This window comes from Pseudorca crassidens, chromosome 11, assembly GCF_039906515.1.
Source record: "Pseudorca crassidens isolate mPseCra1 chromosome 11, mPseCra1.hap1, whole genome shotgun sequence".
NCBI lineage: Eukaryota > Metazoa > Chordata > Mammalia > Artiodactyla > Delphinidae > Pseudorca > Pseudorca crassidens.
The window spans coordinates 99,120,325-99,140,357 of NC_090306.1; the positions used below are offsets into that span (position 1 = coordinate 99,120,325).

General features: G+C 46.8%; 1 protein-coding gene across 1 annotated transcript in view; it reads left to right on the top strand.

Moving 5' to 3' along the window:
* The window catches only part of MEI1 (meiotic double-stranded break formation protein 1), a 65,152-nt gene that overhangs the window by 43,383 nt on the left and 1,736 nt on the right, over nucleotides 1–20,033 (top strand). The window contains exons 21-30 of the mRNA XM_067698242.1: nucleotides 2,390–2,555; nucleotides 3,671–3,775; nucleotides 8,497–8,607; nucleotides 8,879–9,039; nucleotides 11,688–11,769; nucleotides 11,955–12,130; nucleotides 17,689–17,770; nucleotides 18,372–18,478; nucleotides 19,427–19,558; nucleotides 19,749–19,861. Coding sequence (XP_067554343.1) covers nucleotides 2,390–2,555; nucleotides 3,671–3,775; nucleotides 8,497–8,607; nucleotides 8,879–9,039; nucleotides 11,688–11,769; nucleotides 11,955–12,130; nucleotides 17,689–17,770; nucleotides 18,372–18,478; nucleotides 19,427–19,558; nucleotides 19,749–19,861 — 1,235 coding nt within the window. The remainder of the gene's footprint in view (nucleotides 1–2,389; nucleotides 2,556–3,670; nucleotides 3,776–8,496; nucleotides 8,608–8,878; nucleotides 9,040–11,687; nucleotides 11,770–11,954; nucleotides 12,131–17,688; nucleotides 17,771–18,371; nucleotides 18,479–19,426; nucleotides 19,559–19,748; nucleotides 19,862–20,033) is intronic.

The following is a 20,033-nucleotide window of genomic DNA, read 5'->3' on the forward strand; positions in this document are numbered from 1 at the left end:
AAAAATAGCAAGGAACAGCTTTGTTGTTTGTTCATGTGTATATAATTCCTACCATTTCTCCCCAGCTTCTAGCCGCAGGAGAGGAAAGAGTCTAAAAATATGTGTTGGTACCAATTTCTGTTTTTGATATGTGTAATTAACAGGTGAAAACAAAGCTGTTAATTGCCACTCTTATCAACGCGTTGTCTTTCATGTAGGTTGTTTATGTGTAAAAAACAGCAGCTCTGTTTGTTCCCTGCTTGGCCACATCCCTCTGGTCGGTCCAGTCCCAGAGAGTTCTGGACAGCTCTGGACAGGAGAGACTGTGGAGTGGGCCATGCTCCACCCAGAGCCTTTCCACTGACCCATATGGTGGGGTGCACTCCTTCCCCTGGCATTCAGCATGGCTGCCAAATGCTAAGTAGCCCCCTTCCTTTTGCACTAACATTTACTAACTCCGGTTTCTAAGGGACCAGCTCTGGCAGTCAGGCAGCTGTGTGCCAGTGAAGGAGCAGGAGTGGGAAACTGGTTTGGCCTTGGGCCCTGTGACCTTGGGCAAATCACACCTCATCTGGGCTTTAGCCTCATACTCTGTAAAGTAAAAAAGGTTGGTGGAAATGAACCTCTAGCCCTCTCATTCTGAGATCCTTTCCTTCCAGAGATGTTTTCTGAGTCCCTACAAGGTAACAAAAATGAAGCCAATCTCATCCCTGCCCTTCATTAAATCATAGCGTAGTAGAACTTACAATGCCACTGCTTTCTTGATAGGCAAACTACTTAATCTGTCCCAGTTTGCTCATTTGAAAAATCGGGGTGCACCTACCTGGAAGAGTTATCATGAAGATACAGATAATGTATAAACAAACATACAACTACAGTTTAAACACAGCACAGTACCTGACATTATCAGGCCCTAATTGAGTGATTGCTATTGATAATGTCAACAAAAATTAATCAATAGTCAATCTAAGAAAGAAATGGAAAATTTTATTTGAGCCAACCTGAGGATTATAACCCAGGAGACAGTCTTTCAGAAAGCTCTGAGGGAAATTCCCTGGTGGTCCAGTAGTAAGGACTCTTTGCTTCCACTGCAGGGGGAAAGGGTTCGATCCCTAGTTGGGGAACTAAGGTCCTGCCAGCCACGTGGTGTGGCAAAAAAAAAAGGAAAGCTCTGAGGACTGTTCTGCCTGTAAGAGGTCAAAGCACAGTGATGTAAGTTTTTGAGACAAATGGTTAAATGATGTGTTATTGACAGTTTACACAATCCAGATCTACATGTACAAAGCAAGTAGTGCGTCACAGGTCATCGTGGCTCCTTACAAGATTAGGAAGGAAATTATCCCCTAAGGAGTTGTGCGTTGTGACCCTTGATGAGATTAAGAAAGAATGTTGTCTCCTAAGGAGGTCTGGTTAATGCAGGTGCACAGTATACGCCAAAGGGGAGGGAGGATGCCCAAACAAGTAGAAAAAAAATTTTGTTAATTTTTCTCATCTTGCCATAAAATATGAATTATTTCATCAATATTTTAGTTGTTTCTCTGGCAGCTGCAGAGGTTTTTAAAGAGCCAGGCCCAGACACCCCTGTGCTACCCAGTGATCAGCCCATCTGGATTTGTCTGGCCAGTTGCCCTGTAATCATGTCTCTCTGTGTCAGAAGTTGTCTTCCCTGGAAAGGGAGTCTGTGTGTAACCTTGGTTTCATGACACCCAGCCCTAACTGGCCTGTCCAATGGAATTGGCTTGTTTGAGCTAGAAGGTGCCAGGAGCTATCAGTAGGATAGCCTCTGGTGTGGCTTCTGCTGGCTTTGCCTTTAACATATCCTCATTAAAATAACTCTGAAAGCAAATAAAAAGCAATGTTCTTTCCCACCTTCTGAAACTAAGGCCTTTACACCTTGGGGCAGAAATAGCCAGATGCCATGGCAGAGACAGGGCCTGATCTGGTCCTTGCTTCCCTTCCTGTACCCTGAATCTGTCCTAACCCATCCTCTGCCTGCCCTGTGACATCTCCATCCCCCGCCCCCTTCTCCCTTAAGGCACCCTCAGGTCCCCTGTTCTGAAATAACCTCTTCTTGACCCTGTAATTCCATTTACAAGAGAGAGGCATCCCAGAAAGTAGAAAGAGCTTTGGGCTTGGAGTTAGGAGACCCGTATTCAAATCCTAATTGTGCCACTTACTAGCTTACATGAAGTTTGGCACATCACATAATCTCTCTGAGCCTTCATTGTCTCCTATTTAGGATAGACTTATTTGACAGGATGATGCATGGTAGATGCTGAGTGAGTGCTTCTTTCCCCAGGTTCTGTGACACCATCATTTGGGACCCTTCCCCAGCTCCTCTCTTATTCACTGTCCACCTGTCCCTAACCATAATGCCCTCTGAGCTCTGGCTTCCTTCTCTCCTGCTCAGGACCTCATCTATTCCAGTCCAGTGGACACAGCCCGCAAGGTACTGATCGTCCTGAGGACCTTTTTGAGGAGGAATGAGGATGTCCAAGTGGGTGGTCTCATCCGAGGCCACTTCCTGCTGATCCTACAGCATCTGCTGGTGGAACATGGGTCCTCCCCATCAGAAGGTCAGTCTGCAGCTGCTGGGGGCACGTATTGACCTGAAGGTCAGACAGAAGTGGCATCTCTGCCCTGATGAGGTCTGCTCTAGGAGAGAGAATCAGAGTTTTCCATGCAAAAGAAAAGTCAGAACAGTGGGGCATCAAACTAAACTTTATCTCCTTCCTCTCATTGGAGAGTGGGTGCTCAACATATTTGGTTTGTGTATGTGGTTTGAGTGTGCTTATGTTTAATGTCTGCATGGGTGAGAGTGTTTGATGTATGCATGCATGTCCCCACCCTGCCCAGCATGTGCTCAGAGCTGTTTGTCACAGGAATGGCAGCCTCCAGTTGGGAAGAAAAAAGGGGTAAATACTGGGGAGGTCAGGGAGGCAGCAGCAGCCAGCAGGGGCTGGGAAGGGGGTGGATCTGTGATGTATTGGAAGCTCCTGGTGAGATCCAAAAGGATGGTTTCTAAATCTGGAATGGGACTCCCTGGAGTCAAGGAATCTTGATATTTGGTACAGTATGAAGACACTGAAAGACTGGGATTGGTCTGATTACTCTCAGAAAGTTGAATTTTTAAATTTCAAAGCAATTAAGAGGAAGTAGGTAGAGAGCTGTGGCTCACTTGGTCCAGTTCTGATTGAGGACGGCGGTTTGGAGGTATGTTTAAGGGTATTTAGAAGAGCTGAGTCTTTCTTTTTCAGGGAAGGACAAGCCACAACTAACTAATAATAGTGTTTAAGAGCCATGAGATTTCTTGGAAACACATAGTGGAATGACTGTGAGCACTGGATTGAAATTTGGGTTCAAGTCCTGGCCCTGGCCCTGCTGCTGTGGGGCCTTGGAGATGTCACTCAGCCTCTCTGGGCCTCAGTTTTCTTAACTGCAAAATAGGAATAACAATCCCTACTTCACATGATTTTTAGGATGATTAAGTGAAATAATGAATTCCTGGTACCCAACCCAGAGCTGGCACTCAGTACGTCAGTTGCCCCTCTTCTAAATGAAGAAGGAAAAAGACAGGAAATAGGGGTAAATCCCAACAAACTATTTACCGCTGGTGGGTCGTGGGTGCCTGTCTGACCTTAGGGTGATCTGATGGTCAATCCCCCTGACCAGCTCTCCTTGTTTCTCACAGCCTCGGGGAACCTGCCTTTGCTGCTGAGCCTCCTCTCCTTAGTGCAGCTGAGAAACGAGTCAGAGCAAGAACTGGACAGCATGGCCATGAAGCTCCTTCACCAAGGTGCTCTGGCTGCTTGGGACAGTGCCTGAGGGCCTGGGGCTGGGCGTGCTGTGGGTGTGTTCTCAGTGGTGCTGGCCTTGTTCCTTTCTTCCACCCTTTCATCTTTTTGGAAGAAGCTAGTGGGTCAGTCTACTCCTGTGGGCTTTTTTTTTTTTTTTTCTTTTTGGAGGAGAGAGAGGTTTATTGCAGGGCCGTGCAAGGAGAACGGGGACTCATGCCCCCAAACCCTGAACTCCCCGAAGGGTTTCAGCAAAGAATTTTTAAAGGCAAGGTGAGGGATGAGGGTTGCAGGGTATGCAATCAGCTCGTGCACAGTTCCCTGATTGGTTGATCTCCTGTGGGCTTCTTGATAAAGGACCTTCCAGAACTTTCTCTGCTCATTCTCTGGTAATGTTTGGAAAATCAAAAAAAAAAAAAAAAAAAAATCATTGTGACAAGCTCCAGAATCAGGAATGCCTGGGTTTGTTCTCAGCTTAGTCATTAATTATGCAACCTTGGGCCGTCACCTTGCCTCTATGAGCATTTGGTTCCTCTTAGGTAAAATAATAGTGCATACCTGATTTAGGGTTGATACAAAAATAACCGTAGATGTAGAATGCCACACGATGCTTGGCACAGAGTAGGCCTTCATTGGGTACAATCCATGTATCTTCATTTTTCCTGGCACAAACTCAGTTTTCCACTTCACCCCACAGCTGACTCAGGATCTGATGATCCAGTCACAGTTCTCTAGGCCTCTTTTCTACCCAATACTTCAAACCTCTCAGGACCTTTTATTGCTCATTAATGCGGTCACTAGTTCATAGGCAGTACCCTCAGGAAAATTTGTTGAAGCAAGGTTGAAATTAATAGGAGAAATGGTGTGTCCTCAGTACCTGTGGACTGTCAGGTGGCCAAAGGTGAGGATGGTTTTTTTCCCTGCCTGGAGCCCAAGGCTTCTCATGAGAAGATCAGTGTCTAGCTCAAAAAGAGCCTCCAGGCCTGACCTGGAGCTGGTCATGGCTGCCTATCTTATCAGGTTAAGGATGATGCTCAGCTGGGAGGGAGGTCTGTGTGTGACAAAAACAGCCATCAAAAGGGCCTCTAGGGAATGGACTTGAGGACACGGGGAGGGGGAGGGTAAGCTGGGACGAAGTGAGAGAGTGGCATGGACATATATACACTACCAAATGTAAAATATATAGCTAGTGGGAAGCAGCCACATAGCACAGGGAGATCAGCTCGGTGCTTTGTGACCACCTAGAGGGGTGGGATAGGGAGGGTGGGAGGAAGATGAAAGAGGGAGGAGATATGGGGATATATGTATATGTATATGTATAGCTGATTCACTTTGTTAAAAGCAGAAACTAACACACCATTGTAAACAATTATACTCCAGTAAAGATTTTTTTTTAAAAAAAAGTAGTAATCTAAAAAAAAAAAAAGGGCCTCTAAGGAATTCCCTGGTTGTCCAATGGTTAGGGCTCTGCACTTCCATTGCAGGGGGCATGGGTTTGATCCCTGGTTGGGGAACTAAGATCCCACAAGCCATATACTGTGGCCAAATAAATAAATAGAAAGGGCCTCTAACAGGGAGAAATAACAGGCTGAAACATACACGTGAAATGAATATACATTTATGTATAACCCTTGAGTACTTTTATTTGAGAGCATTGAGGGTAGAGGACTGTAGTTCACAGGTGAGGGTATGGTTGGGGGGCCTGCTTGTCTGGTTGACCACAAGCCAAGCAAAGTCAAGTGTGCTGTGGCTGCCAAAAAAGTGAATGGTGGGGCAGACAGCAGAAGCAAGAAGAACTACGGTCCTGCAGCCTGTGGATCAAAAACCACATTCACAGAAAGATAGACAAGATGAAAAGGCAGAGGGCTATGTACCAGATGAAGGAACAAGATAAAACCCCAGAAAAACAACTAAATGAAGTGGAGATAGGCAACCTTCCAGAAAAAGAATTCAGAATAACGATAATGAAGATGATCCAGGACCTCAGAAAAATAATGGAGGCAAAGATCGAGAAGATGCAAGAAATGTTTAACAAAGACCTAGAAGAATTAAAGAACAAACAAACAGAGATGAACAATACAATAACTGAAATGAAAACTACACTAGAAGGAATCAATAGCAGAATAACAGGCAGAAGAACGGATAAGTGACCTGGAAGACAGAATGGTGGAATTCACTGCCAGGGAACAGAATAAAGAAAAAAGAATGAAAAGAAATGAAGACAGCCTAAGAGACCTCAGGGACAACATTAAACGCAACAACATTTGCATTATAGGGGTCCCAGACGGAGAAGAGAGAGAGAAAGGACCCAAGAAAATATTTGAAGAATAGTCGAAAACTTCCCTAACATGGGAAAGGAAATAGCCACCCAAGTCTAGGAAGCACAGAGAGTCCCATACAGCATAAACCCAAGGAGAAACACGCTGAGACACATAGTAATGAAATTGGCAAAAATCAAAGACAAAGAAAAATTATTGAAAGCAGCAAGGGAAAAACGACAAATAACATACAAGGGAGCTCCCACAAGGTTAACAGCTGATTTCTCAGCAGAAACTCTACAAGCCAGAAGGGAGTGGCATGATATACTTAATAAAGTGATGAAAGGGAAGAACCTAAAAACAAGATTACTCAACCCAGCAAGGATCTCATTCAGATTTGATGGAGAAACCAAAAGCTTTACAGACAAGCAAAAGCTAAGAGAATTCAGCACCACCACCAGCACCAAACCAGCTCTACAACAAATGCTAAAGGAACTTCTCTAACTGGGAAACACAAGAGAAGAAAAGGACCTACAAAAACAAACCCAAAACAATTAAGAAAATGGTCATAGGAACATACATATTGATAATTATCTTAAACGTTAATGGATTAAATGCTCCAACCAAAAGACACAGGCTTGCTGAATGGATACAAAAACAAGACCCATATATATGCTGTCTATAAGAGGCCCACTTCAGACCTAGGGACACATACAGACTGAAAGTGAGGGGATGGAAAAAGATATTCCATGCAAATGGAAATCAAAAGAAAGCTGGAGTAGCAATACTCATATCAGATAAAATAGACTTTAAAATAAAGAATGTTGCAAGAGACAAGGAAGGACACTACATAATGATCAAGGGATCAATCCAAGAAGAAGATATAACAATTATAAATATATATGCACCCAACATAGCACCTCAATACATAAGGCAACTGCTAACAGCTGTAAAACAGGAAATCAACAGTAACACAATAATAGTGGGGGACTTTAACACCTCACTTACACCAATGGACAGATCATCCAAAATGAAAATAAATAAGGAAACAGAAGCTTTAAATGACACAATAGACCAGATAGATTTAATTGATATTTATAGGACATTCCATCCCAAAACAGCAGATTACACTTTCTTCTCAAGTGCACATGGAACACTCTCCAGGATAGATCACATCTTGGGTCACAAATCAAGCCTCAGTAAATTTAAGAAAAGTGAAATCATATCAAGCATCTTTTCTGACCACAACACTATGAGATTAGAAATCAATTACAGGGAAAAAACGTAAAAAACACAAACACATGGAGGCTAGACAATATGTTACTAAATAACTAAGAGATCACTGAAGATATCAAGAGGAAATCAAAAAATGCCTAGAGACAAATGACAATGAAAACACTGCGATCCAAAACCTATGGGATGCAGCAAAAGCAGTTCTAAGAGGGAAGTTTATAGCTATACAAGCCTACCTAAAGAAACAAGAAAAATCTCAAATAATCTAACTGGGCTTCCCTGGTGGCGCAGTGGTTGAGAGTCCGCCTGCCGATTTGGGGGACATGGGTTCGTGCCCCCCGTCCAGGGAGATCCTACGTGCTGCGGAGCAGCTGGGCCCGTGAGCCATGGCCGCTGAGCCTGCGCGTCCAGAGCCTGTGCTCCGCAATGGGAGAGGCCACAACAGTGAGAGGCCCGCGTACCGCAAAAAAAAAAAAAAAAAAAAAAAAAAAAAGGAATGGAGACTTAGGTAGGTTTCATATCTAGGATGGTGGGGGGCAGGGGAGCAAGGAGAGGTAATTCCCAAGACGAAAGGGATGTGCTCTGTAGATGTCTACTCTCCAGTGTAGTAACTGCTCGCTGAGGGCTGGCAGAGCATGAAGAGGCATTTAATCTTGCCATGAGAGATTAAGGCTTCATGAGGGAGGTGAACTTTGAGCTGAACCTTGATTGCTGAATAGGAGGAAAGGAGTTAGCCAGATGGAGGTGATGTGAGAGAGAGAATACGGCAAGTTTAGGGAACTGCACGTTGACGGTTACAGAGCTCCCCTGTGAAGGTGGCGAGTGCCCTGTTGCTGGAAGAATTCAGAGACTGGATCTTCTTTCTGCTGATGGTGGCAGGTTGGCCTATGTGACCTCTGCAGACTCTCCAACCTGGAGTCTGTGCTGGCATGAGCGCTGTCATAGGATGCCTTTTGACCACCTACACTTGTGCAGTCTGTTCTAATGTGCAGCTGTGGGCTGCTTGCCTGATGTTTGTTCAGATGGAGGGTGTGAACATACCTTCGGGTTTGTCACTGTTTCTTTCCACTGGCCGTAATATCAGGGGTGCTCAGTTTGTGCTTGGTCCCCAAGACTGACATCTGAAATTAGCTAGTTGAGGGCCACTAGCTGTAAGAAGTGTGAGTGCTGGTGTGTGCTAAAGCCATGGAGTGCTGAGCACTGGGGCTCCAGGGCACTCTCATCTCTTGCAGTGAGCAAGCTGTGTGGGAAATGCAGTCCCACTGACACGGACATCCTGCAGCCCTCCTTCAACTTCCTGTATTGGAGCCTTCATCAGACCACGCTGGGCAGTCAGAAAAGAGGTGCTGGGGCCCGGGCTGGCATAGTGAAGAGGAAGGGTGCTGGGCAGTGTCTATGGCCCTTGCTGCCCTCAGTTTTTCCATCTAAAAAAAATTAAAAAGGGGGTGTGTGGCTGGATCGGATGGTCCTAAGGTCCTTTCTGGTTCCAGTAACCTGTGGTTCCGAAATGAAACTTAGAGCCTTAAGCTGATCCTTTTGTTCATTCACCATGTGTGTATGAAGCACCCATCGGGTGCTAACTAAACACCGCCTGCCCTGCCCAACCCTCTACAGCTGCTGCAGTGCTCTTGAGCAGCACGGCCCTGATAGAGCTTCTAGAGAAGACGCTGGCCCTCACCTGGGCTGAGGAGGGCTCTCCCAGGACCGAGCTCCTCTGCTCCGCCTGGCTGCTCACTGCCTCCTTCTCTGCCCAGCAGCACGATGGCAATCTGCAGGTTAGTTTCTAACCCCTGTTGCTTTGGGGCATGCGTGGCACTCAAGGAGTGACAAGATCTTGAGTTCTGATCCCAGATCTGTGGCTTATTAGTTGTGTAACCTTGGCAAGGTATTTAACTCTCTGAGCTTCATTTTCCTTGCCTACAAAACAGGGAAAAAACATTCAAGGCTGTTGTCAAGTTGGTTTACATTAATCCATTTAGTACACATGGATCACCTGCATGCCAGGCTGTATTCTAGGCACAGAGGAATAAAAAATGAATACAGTATATACCCCAGACTTGGGGAACTTGTGTTGTAATCTTTAAGCAAAGCCCTAAAAGGTAAGCAAGACTGTACCCGGCTAAAATAGTGGGGTAAGGGTGCTCCAGGCAAAGAGAATGATATGAGCACAGGCCTGAAGCTGCACAAATTTAAGACTTGGTATATATATTTGAAGAGTGGTGAGGTACTGTGTGGCTGGAGTGTAGGGAATGGACTGTCAGACTGGACAAGAAGGCAGAATCCAGCGTGTGACCTTGAAGTTGTGGGTGGCAAGCTGTGAGTGCCATACTGTGTAAGCTGTCATGTGACCGTTTGAGAAGGTGATGCAGGGAACAGGAGGGCCATGGACATATCCACAGAGCACCCCGTTTCCTCGCAGCCCCTCCCTCTTGTATGACCTTGTCATCCTAGTGCCCTGCATGAGCTCCTCTGTGGGCTGCTTCACAGTCAGGTGTTTCCTCCCTAAGGCTGGCTGCCCCTAGTGGACAGAAACCATCTCCTAGCCTTTGAGGTATCCTCACACTGTGCCCAGCTCTGTGCCAATCTAATGCCAGGCACACACTCATTTGTGTAGAAGTGAAGTGAGTTTTCAAGTTTGGCCTCTAGGGTTTCAGTAAGCTGTGGCACATCTACGTTATAGCGTAGATCCTCAGCTAGTTGCCAGTGGGGTTGATTTGGGACAGGAACCTCTCCTACTTTCCTATGTGCGGCTATTGGGCCCACCCCTCCCCCTGCAGTCACCTGCCTGGATGGAAGCCTGCACCTTGTTTTTGGTTCTGCCCTGGCCCTCAGCTCATAGCTAGCCAATTACGTAACTACCTCTACTCTTAAGTTCTCCCCTCTGCCCTAGTTCAGGCCTGATCATTCGTCCTCACCACTGATATGGCCTATTCACAGTCTTCTGGCCTCCAGCCTCTCCCTTGCTCCACCGCTCCTATCCCTATGGCCACGGTCTGTACACACTTACCCTCTGCTCACTGTCCTTCAGCAGCCTTTTTGTTCTCCTCATGGCTGCTGAGACCCTTCCTATCAGGCCCCTCTGCAGCCTTACTTTCTGCCATTCTACCCTCCTTTCCTGTCTTCTGACCAAGTGTTTGCTCTTCTCCCAGTCAACTGTGCTCTTTCACATCTCAGTACTTTTTTTGTTTGTTTTTGGTTGATTTTTAATAGCTATTATTTTTAGGACAGTTTTAGATTTACAAAAACATTGAGCAGATAGCACAGAGTTCCCATATAACCTCCACACACAGCTTCCTCTGTTTACATCTTAGATTAGTATGGCATCTCCATACCTTTATACAAGTTGGTTCTTCTGCCTGGAACCTGCCAATTCCACCAGCTAACAAGCATTTTTTTTTTTTTTTTTTTTTTTTTTTTTGGCTGTGTTGGGTCTTTGTTGCTGTGTGCGGGCTTTCTCTAGTTGCAGAGAGCGGGGGCTACTCTTCGTTGCTGTGCACGGGCTTTCTCTAGTTGCAGAGAGCGGGGGCTACTCTTTGTTGTGGTGGCTTCTCTTGTTCTGGAGCATGGGCTCTAGGTGCGCGGGCTTCAGTAGTTGTGGCTCGCGGGCTCTAGAGCGCAGGCTCAGTAGTTGTGGTGCACGGGCTTAGTTGCCCCATGTGGGATATTCCCATACCAGGGCTCGAACTCGTGTCCCCTGCATTGATAGGTGGATTCTTAACCACTGCGCCACAAGGGAAGCCCTAACAAGCATTTTTGAGGAATTGCTTTGTGCCAAGCACTTGTAGATCCAAGTAGAGGAAAAGCTGCCTTCAGGCAGCGTATGTTCTGGGTAAGGAGAGCAGAGCAGACTCACAGCTTTGAACCTGTCACCCAAACTAACCCCTCAGTATGGTCATTGCTTTGACATTAAGGAGCATATTCACGATGCTGGTCCTCAGCTCTTCTTCACGATAGCTCTGGAGAGAGTGAAAGCAGGTGGCACTGTTCCCTTTTCATAGGTGAAGGAAGTAAGGCAGGCTGAGAGAGGTGCAGTGTGGTGACTTGCCCACGGCCATACAGCTGGCAAGTGGCAGAGCCAGGATTTTGATTCCGGGCCATTGGACTCCAGATCTGAGTTAGGTGGTTGGTGGGCTGAAGAGGAGACTGACCCACAGCTAAGGCTGGGGAAGACTCCCTGGTGCAGGAGCTCTCTGAGGATGGGGGACACTTGGGAGAAGCAGGGTTCTCCAGGTCTGGGCTTGATTTTCCTCCTCAAGCTCCTGAATCCAGGATCCGTGAGGCTCACAAGACTCTGTGTGGCCTCCTCTGTCCTTCTGGATGCAGCGGGTATGTGTAGGGGGGGTAAAAGAGGTATTGTAGCAGGTGGTTTTCTGCCCAAGCTCCCAGAATGTGGGGGTTACCCCTTTACCCTCTGCCCTGCCAGGTTCATCAGACACTGTCTGTGGAACTGGACCAAGTATTGAAGGCCCTCAGCTTTCCGAAGAAAAAGGCTGCGCTGCTCTCAGGTGTGGGACCAAGGGCCTCTAGCCGGAGAGGAAAAACCTTTCCCCTAGATTCTGAGATGAGACCACCCCACCCAGACCAGTCCGCGGTCACCCCTTTATTATCCCCGTGGTCTTCCCCATGACAGCGCTGGTGGGGAGGTGGGGAATGAGGCAAGAACTGGGTGTAAGGCGTTTTCTACTTTCAGCTGCCATCTTACGCTTCCTGCGGACAGCCCTGCAACAAAGCTTCTCCTCTGCCCTGGTTGCTCTGCTGCCCTCAGGGACCCAGCCACCGCCAGCCCCTGAGGACACTGTCCTGGCTCCACTGGGAACATCACAAGTGCTGTCCCTGGTCATCGGACTGCAGAACCTCCTGGTTCAGGTAAGGCCTTTGTGGAGTGGGACCCTGGCAGTGGAGCCTGCTTCTCTCAGGATGACAGCAGAAAGGGGTGGCTGCCTGTCAAGATCCTGGTATTCCCACTAAGGCCTAGAGAGAGGTTTGACTGGTTTTAAAGTTTCAGTGACAGAAATGAAACTCAAATTGTCTCATAACTGAGAAGTCCAGGGGTCAAAACTGACTTCAGGCACAGCTGGGATCCCAGAGGCTCAGACAGTGTCATCAGAACTCTGTCTCCATCTCTTGGCTCTGCATTTCTCTCTCAGCTTTATTCTCATGGAATTGGTAGGATGACCAGCAGCAGCTCCTGGCTTATGTCCTTCCAGCAGAAAGAAAGTTTCTCTTTCCTCGTAGTCCCCAGAATTGAGTCTCATTAGCCTGGCTTGGTAATGTGGCAGTCACTATGCCCAAAACATGGGATGCTCTGATTGACCTGCCTTGGGTGAGTGTCCTCTCCTGGAGGCTGGGGCATATGGTCAGCTCTCCCTAACTCACATGGACTAAACATAAGAGAGGAATGGTTCTGCAAGAGAAAACTGTTCTTAGAAGGAGGAGGAATGGATCCTGGACAAGCAAAACAGTAGATGTCCACCTCAGAGGGGTTTGTGTTTTACAGCTTAGAGGATTCTTGGAGATCATAGTTTATCCAGCAGTCACATACTGTGACGGGTGGTGGGGGCATGGAGATCGATCAGATTCCCGCCTTTGAGAAGTTAACAGTTTCAGGGGGCGGTGGATGGTGCCATGTGGATAAGAGGTGCTAACACAGAGTGGGCAGTGCTGGGTTGAAGGGAAGCACTGCACAGTGGGGGCACAGGACGTACATTACAGGCTGGTGTAGGGTGACTGTGAGGCTGGCTGTCAGAGAAGACTTTCTGGGGGGAGGTGCTTGAGCTGGGCTGGAAATATCAAGTGACTTGTCCTAGGTCCCCGAGGGTAGGGGGCATCAGAGATGGGATTGATCTTGATGGCAGCACAATTTCGTCCTCTGATATGGACTCATTCCCTGTCCTTGGCCCTCTGGCCCATTCCCACCCATGATTCCCTGAGACCTTCTTCTCTTTCAAGGAGCTTATTGTCTGTTATTTTCAAATATGAGCTGGTCACTGTAGGGTGACCAAGGCCCCAGATGTTTATGCTGTTTTAGTTAGACTTGGACTCTCTTTTCCTGCTCCTTAAAGCTTGCCCAAGACCGACGGTCACAGATCCACGTGGTCTGGTCTGATGGCAAGGCATCATGGGCAAGAAGAGGGAGGTGGGGGCAGCCAGCAAACGAGTGAGAGGAGTTGCAGAGACTTCCTCGGCGGGGGGGGGGGGGGGGGGGGGGGGGGGGGCGGGGCCTTGATATGAGTGGTCTCCGCTGGCCGCCCAGATAATGACAGACATATTTGATATGGCTGTTGATTGTGGGAGATTATGTTCAAGGATTGATCCCCACTGGGCCTGTGCACAGGTTGGGGGAAGTGGGGAAATGTGAGGATGTAGAGAAGGCTCCTGAAGTGGGCGCTGTGCGGATGCCGTGTCTTGTCCTGCCAGCACATCTATTCAAAGGCTCTGTGCTCTTCATGGATCAGACCTCTATCACATATAGCACTTATCTCTCTCTGTTGTGAGTTCCCATTTTCATATCGGTCTTCCCCAGGCTGTGAGCTCCTCAGAGGAAGGGACTGTGTCTGGTTAATCTTTGTGTCTCCTTCCCCTTGTGGGTTCAAATCCAGTTGGGAAATCACGAATCAAATGAGAACCAAAGCATCAGCTTTATTGCTGACAAACACCATAGTAGAATGTAGCTGGGACTTAAGGTCGGAACGGGCTTTTTTTTAGTCTGAGATTTTTCAAACATACAGCAAAGACGAAAGAATTTTACAGTGAACACTCATATACCCACTATGTACATTCTTCCATTAACATTTTACTATGCTTGCTTTATCATATCTTATCCAAAAGGATTTTTTAACCACCCTCCTTCCCTTGGGCCAGACTGGGAGCCCATAGGCAGGTAAATTGTGTTTGCATTTCCAATAATGTCCATGTTGGACACTTAGCCAGCTGGCCAAGATCTTAAGAGTCTGAGTTCCTGGGAGCATGACCTTTAATACCTTAGTCCTGCCCTGATGGCTCAGTAGGTGTTAAGCTAGCATCTCACTTGTTAGATAAATCTCTCGTTGGGTGAGGAGAAGCCAGTTAGAGGTGGGAGGAAGGGCAAATGCTTTCTCTCCAATGTTTCTGAAGGGCTGAAGTTCCTGTTTTTTGTTTTTTGTTTTTTTTTTTTTTTGCGTTACGCGGGCCTCTCACTGCTGTGGTCTCTCCCGTTGCGGAGCACAGGCTCCGGACGCGCAGGCTCAGCGGCCATGGCTCACGGGCCCAGCCATTCCGCGGCATGTAGGATCTTCCCGGACCGGGGCATGAACCCATGTCCCCTGCATCGGCAGGCGGACTCTCAGCCACTGCACCACCAGGGAAGCCCTGAAGTTCCTGTTTTAATATTCAAAACAGAGAGTGGGAAAATGATTCCCTTATACTCAATACCCAGCATAAAGCCTCCCACAGAATTGGCATTCAGTAATGTTTGTTGAATGAGTGAATGAGGACGCAGAAATGAATATGATGCTGTTTCAGCCATTTAAGCACCCACAGATTGCAGGAAACACAAGAAATTATAATTAATGGCAAAATGACCTATTATTTGAATCAAGGAAGGCTCCACAGGAGAGGTTACTTTTGAACTGGCTAATCTTAGGTACCTGGGAAAAGGGTGGAAGTGCCCACTAGTTAAGAGTTAATTTTAGATTAGAGAAGGAGAAAGGGCACAAGGCCTAGGGTTTGTTTCTAGACCTGCCACCTACCACTCAGGTGTCCTCAGGTCAAGTATTTTCTCTCTGGGCCTCAGTTTTCTCAGCTGTAAAATGAGGTTAGTGAATTAGCTCAACCACTTCAAACTGTAGGTCTTAAAGACCTTACGGATCCTGTGAAGGAGACTTAGGGGTTGTTAAAGAGCGATAGTGTTTCCCCTATTATACGTTTCACTAAGATATTCACCATTTTTTAAAAAAATATAACAGAGTTATTTTAGTATAGGATCTTAGTAGAATTTTAAACAGTGGGAAGAATATTTATCCTATGATTTACCTGTATAGTATAAATACATAAATAAACAAGTCATTGCCTGGGATTAATTTCCAACTGATTTTTTTTTTTTCCTTCAGTATAGTCACCATTTTTTGAGTGTTAACTCTGTGCCAAGCACTGGTTAAACCCTCTGTATGCATTGCTCATCTTACCCTCTTGGCAGCCCAAGTAATCCTTTTATCCCCACTTAGCAAAATCAAGTAACCTTGGCCAGGATCACACAAGATGGTAAGTGACCAAGCAAGGCTTCAAACCCAAGTCTGCCCCATACGTTAACCTCCAGGTTGCTACCTTCCAAAAAATAGCATGAGGAGAGCATAGGATTTTTGTTGGTGTTGTTAGTTTGTCTTTACATTTTAAAAAATCAGTTTTATTGAGATATAACTTACATGCAATGAAATTCACTGATTTTAAAATGTACAACTAGATGAGTTTTGACAAACATATACAGTTTTGTAAACACCACCACAATCCTGGTATAGATTTCCATCACCACAAAAAGTTCCCTTGGACCCCTGTTTAGTCAGTCCCCTCTCCCCATCCCTGACCCTTGGCAAACACAGATCTGCTTTCTGGCACTACAGTTTTACCATTTCTAGAATTCCACAAAAATAAAATAAAATTCCACATAAATAAAATAAAAAAAATAAAATTCCACATAAATAAAGTATGTGGTCTTATATGTCTATCTTCTTTCACTTAGCTTAATGCTTTTGAGATTCATTTATATTGTGTTATCAGTACTTCATTTCTTTTTATTGGTGAGTAGTAGCCCCTTATGTGGCTATTCCACAATTTGTTGATCCACTCACCTACCGACAGATATTTGGGACTTAAAGATTTTTGGCTATCATGAATAAAGACTGGAGTACAAGTCTTTGTGAATATCCATTTTTATTTCTCTTGGATAAATACCTAGGAGTGGGATTGGTGGGTCAAATGACATATTAGTTTTCTATTGCTGTGTAACTACATATCACAAATGTAATGGCTTAACGCAACACCCATTTATTATCTGACAGTTCTCTACGTCAGAAGTCTGGGTGGGCTCGACCAGGTTCTCTGCTTAGGGTCTCACAAAGCTGAAATCAAGGTATTGGTCAGGCTGGGTGCTTATTTGGGAGAGCTGGGAAAGAATCCACTTCATCCTCCTGTTGGGGGTGGGTGGGTCTTTCAGCTCTTTAAGGCTACACACATTTTTTCTCACAAAGCCCCTCCATCTTCAAACCAGCAATGCATGTTGAGTCCTTCTCACACTTCTGGACTCTCTGGTTCTTTTTCTGCTACCAGCCAGAGAAAACTCTGCTTTTAAAGCACTGGTGTAATTAGATTTGGCCCACCCAAACAATCTCCCTTTTGCCATGTAATGTAACCTAATCACGGGAATCACATCTGGGAGCAAAGGTCATGGGACCATCTTAAAATTCTGCCTACCACATATGGTAAGTGTATGTTTAACTTTATAAGAAACCATCAGACTGGGACTTCCCTGGTGGCACAGTGGTTGGGAATCCTCCTGTCAATGCAGGGGACACGGGTTTGATCCTCGGTCTGGGAAGAACCACATGCCACGGAGCAACAGAGCCTGTCACCACAGCTGCCGAGCCTGAGCTCTAGAGCCCATGAGCCACAACTACTGAGCCTGCGTGCCACAACTACTGAAGCCTGCGCGCCTAGAGCCCGTGCTCCGTAATAAGAGAAGCCACCACAATGAGAAGCCTGCGCACCACAACGAGGAGTGGCCCCTGCTCGCCGCAACTGGAGAAAGCCCGTGTGCAGCAACGACAACCGAACACAGCCAAATAAATAAATTAATTAAAAAAAAAAAAGCCATCAGACTGCCATTAGTGGCTGCACCATTTTTCCTTCCCATCAGGAGTGCATGAGAGTTCCAATTGCTTCACATTCTTGCCAACACTTGGTACTGTCAGTCAGTTTTAGCTGTTGATGAGTGTGTAGTGGTATCTCAAGGTGGTTTTAATTTGCATCTCCCTAACCCTAAGTTCTTTTCTTATGCTTATTAGAGCATAAAATTTTGTTTGATGAAAGGTTCTGCTGCTTTACAAAAAGATTTACATGCATTGGCTTAGATAAACTGTGTGGCTCTTACAGAATCTGTAATCTGTGAATCTCTTAATGGGGCCCAGGGCCCATCCTTTTCTGAAGCAAAACAGTCTCTCAAATGTAGGTAAATCATCAGTATAATAAGCACCGTGCTTTGTGTGTGTGGGTGAGAGATGAAACCAACAAACATTTCTTGATTATCTACAGAGCCACAGTCCCAAATCTGAAATTCTGAAATCTAAATTGTTTTGAAAACCAAATGTTGTTTTCTTGGTTGGCACCAAAATCCACTGGTAGCAAAACCGGACGTGAACTTCTGTGGGGTTTTTGTTTTTGTTGTTTTCTTGCAGAAGGACCCTCTGTTGTCCCACGCTTGTGTTGGCTGCCTGGAGGCCTTGCTTGACTACCTGCATGCCCGGAGTCCAGACGTCGGTAGAAACCCTCCCCATTCTCTGATGTTCCCATGGGGGAGATTGGACGGGGCCAGCACCTGCCACCCTCCCACCCCAGACTCCCATCCTCTGTTCTATGATTCACACTCATTTTTTTTGGCCAAGCCATGTGGCTTGCAGGATCTCAGTTCCCCAACCAGGGATTGAGCCCAGGCCATGGCAGTGAAAGCCCAGAATCCTAACCATTAGGCCACCAGGGAGCTCCCTGATTCACACTCATTTTGTTTAATTCTTTTAACAATACTGCAAGGGCACTGCCCTGCCCATCATACAGATGAGGACACCGAGGTTCAGGGAGGTTAAGCAACTTGCCCCAACCAAGGTCACATAGCTCTTAAGTGGCAGAGCTCTTCCTGTTGCCTGCCTCCCACAATAGTGGGATATGTGGTCTCCCTGTGCCAGGCAGCATGGGTGGATAGAAGCCCAGGAGAAAGAAACGCCCTGGGGTCAGCTTGTCCAATGCCCTGCCTTTGCTGAGCAACCCTTTTTTGAGCCAATAGGAGAAAGTTTTCTTTAGCAATGTTTCAAGGCCTTTAGAAAAGCAGCATTAACAACACACGGTTGACTGGTGTTTCCCATAGCACTCCATGTGGCCTCCCAGCCCTGGAATCGGTTTTTGCTATTTACCCTCCTGGATGCTGGAGAGAATTCCTTCCTCAGAGCTGAGATCTTGAGGCTCATGACCCTGGTAAGTGCAGAAAGGATGGTCCTGTGGTCTGAAGAATGCCATCCTCCAAGAAGGTAGAGGGGCTGGATGAGCCTTCACCCTACAAGAAGCTTGCCTAGGGAATTCCTCTGAATGCCCACATCTCCTCTGCCCAGACTACCCAGACATTCTTTCTCATTCACTCATGAAACATTGACCAGGCCTGCCCACCACCTGCCAGATCCTGTGCTAGGTACCAAAGATGTCAGTGAGCCAAATGTTCTTCCTTAAAGGTCCCTCAGTCTAGAGAAGGAGATAGACAAGGAAATTCATAGTTAAAATATGGTTATTAATGGAAGAGTAGAAGATAATGCTAAGTGCCTAGAACACGGTAAGTGCCCACTGAATAAACAAGGCAGCAAGCCTGTGAATTATAGTAAAGTGGATCAATGAATAAATCAATGGTTGGTGTAGGAACCCAGAGAAAAGAGTAATTGCTTCTGCCAGAGCTGTGAGGGAGAAGTGAGTAAGAATATAGTAAGCACCCAGTTAATGCCTGTATTTCTTTAATAAAATGAAAACATTCAGCAGTGAAGGTAACATTTTAGCTGAGGCTTGAAGGATTAATAGGCAAAGAGAAGGAAAAGTATTGCAGGTACAGTATTGAAGTGAGAACAGCAGATATACGAGAATGTGGTGGTGTGTCTGGGTAACCACACATAGTCTAGTGTGAGGGGCAGGGTAGGAGTGGTGGGACTGAAGGGGTCAGCAGAGCAAACTCTCAGGGTCTTGCAATCCTCCTCATTACCTCACTCTCCTGTGACACAACCCCACCCCTGCCTACCAACACTGAGCTCTTGAAGGCAGAGTTCTGTGGGCTTCAGATCCATGCCCCCAGCCCAGTGCTGAGCCCAGCAGGGCACAGCAAATACCTGTGAATGAAGGAGATGCCGAATCACTACATGTTTGGGCCTTCTCTCCCTGGGCCAGTTTGTGCGGTTCCGGAGCAGCAGCATCCTCTCTCGTGAAGAGGTGGGCCATGTTCTGCAAGGCGCAGCTTTGGCTGACCTCTCTACCCTCTCCAGCACCACACTCCAGGCTCTGCGTGGCTTCTTTCTGCAGGTGGGTGGAAAGGGGATGCTATTTAGCCACTGTGAGGCCAGACCCTTTGTATCATCTTCCCTGTGGAGGTGGGGAGCTCTAGCCACAGCAGCCAGTGGGAGGTCAGGAGTGCAGGGGGTGGAGGGTAGAGAGGGCCTCTATGGAGTGGGCACTGAGAAAGCCTGTCTTCCCTACCCTCTTCTCCCCGCAGGTCCAGAGCATGGGCCTCCTGGCTGATCATAGCATGGCCCAGACCCTGCAGGCCTCCTTGGAGGGTCTTTCCCCCAGGGCCTCCACGGCCCAGCCGCCCCTACAGGACATGATGTATCCTTTCTTGCATCTGGGAGCTTTGACCTGAGCAGGGTCACCCAGGTAATGGGAAGCTATAACGTCATGCTTCAGGACAGAGAGTTGCACTGTCTACAGCCCTGTCTTCTACAGCAAGCAGGGGTCAGCGAGAAGAATTAACAGTGGTAGCAAGGACAATGACTTGCTC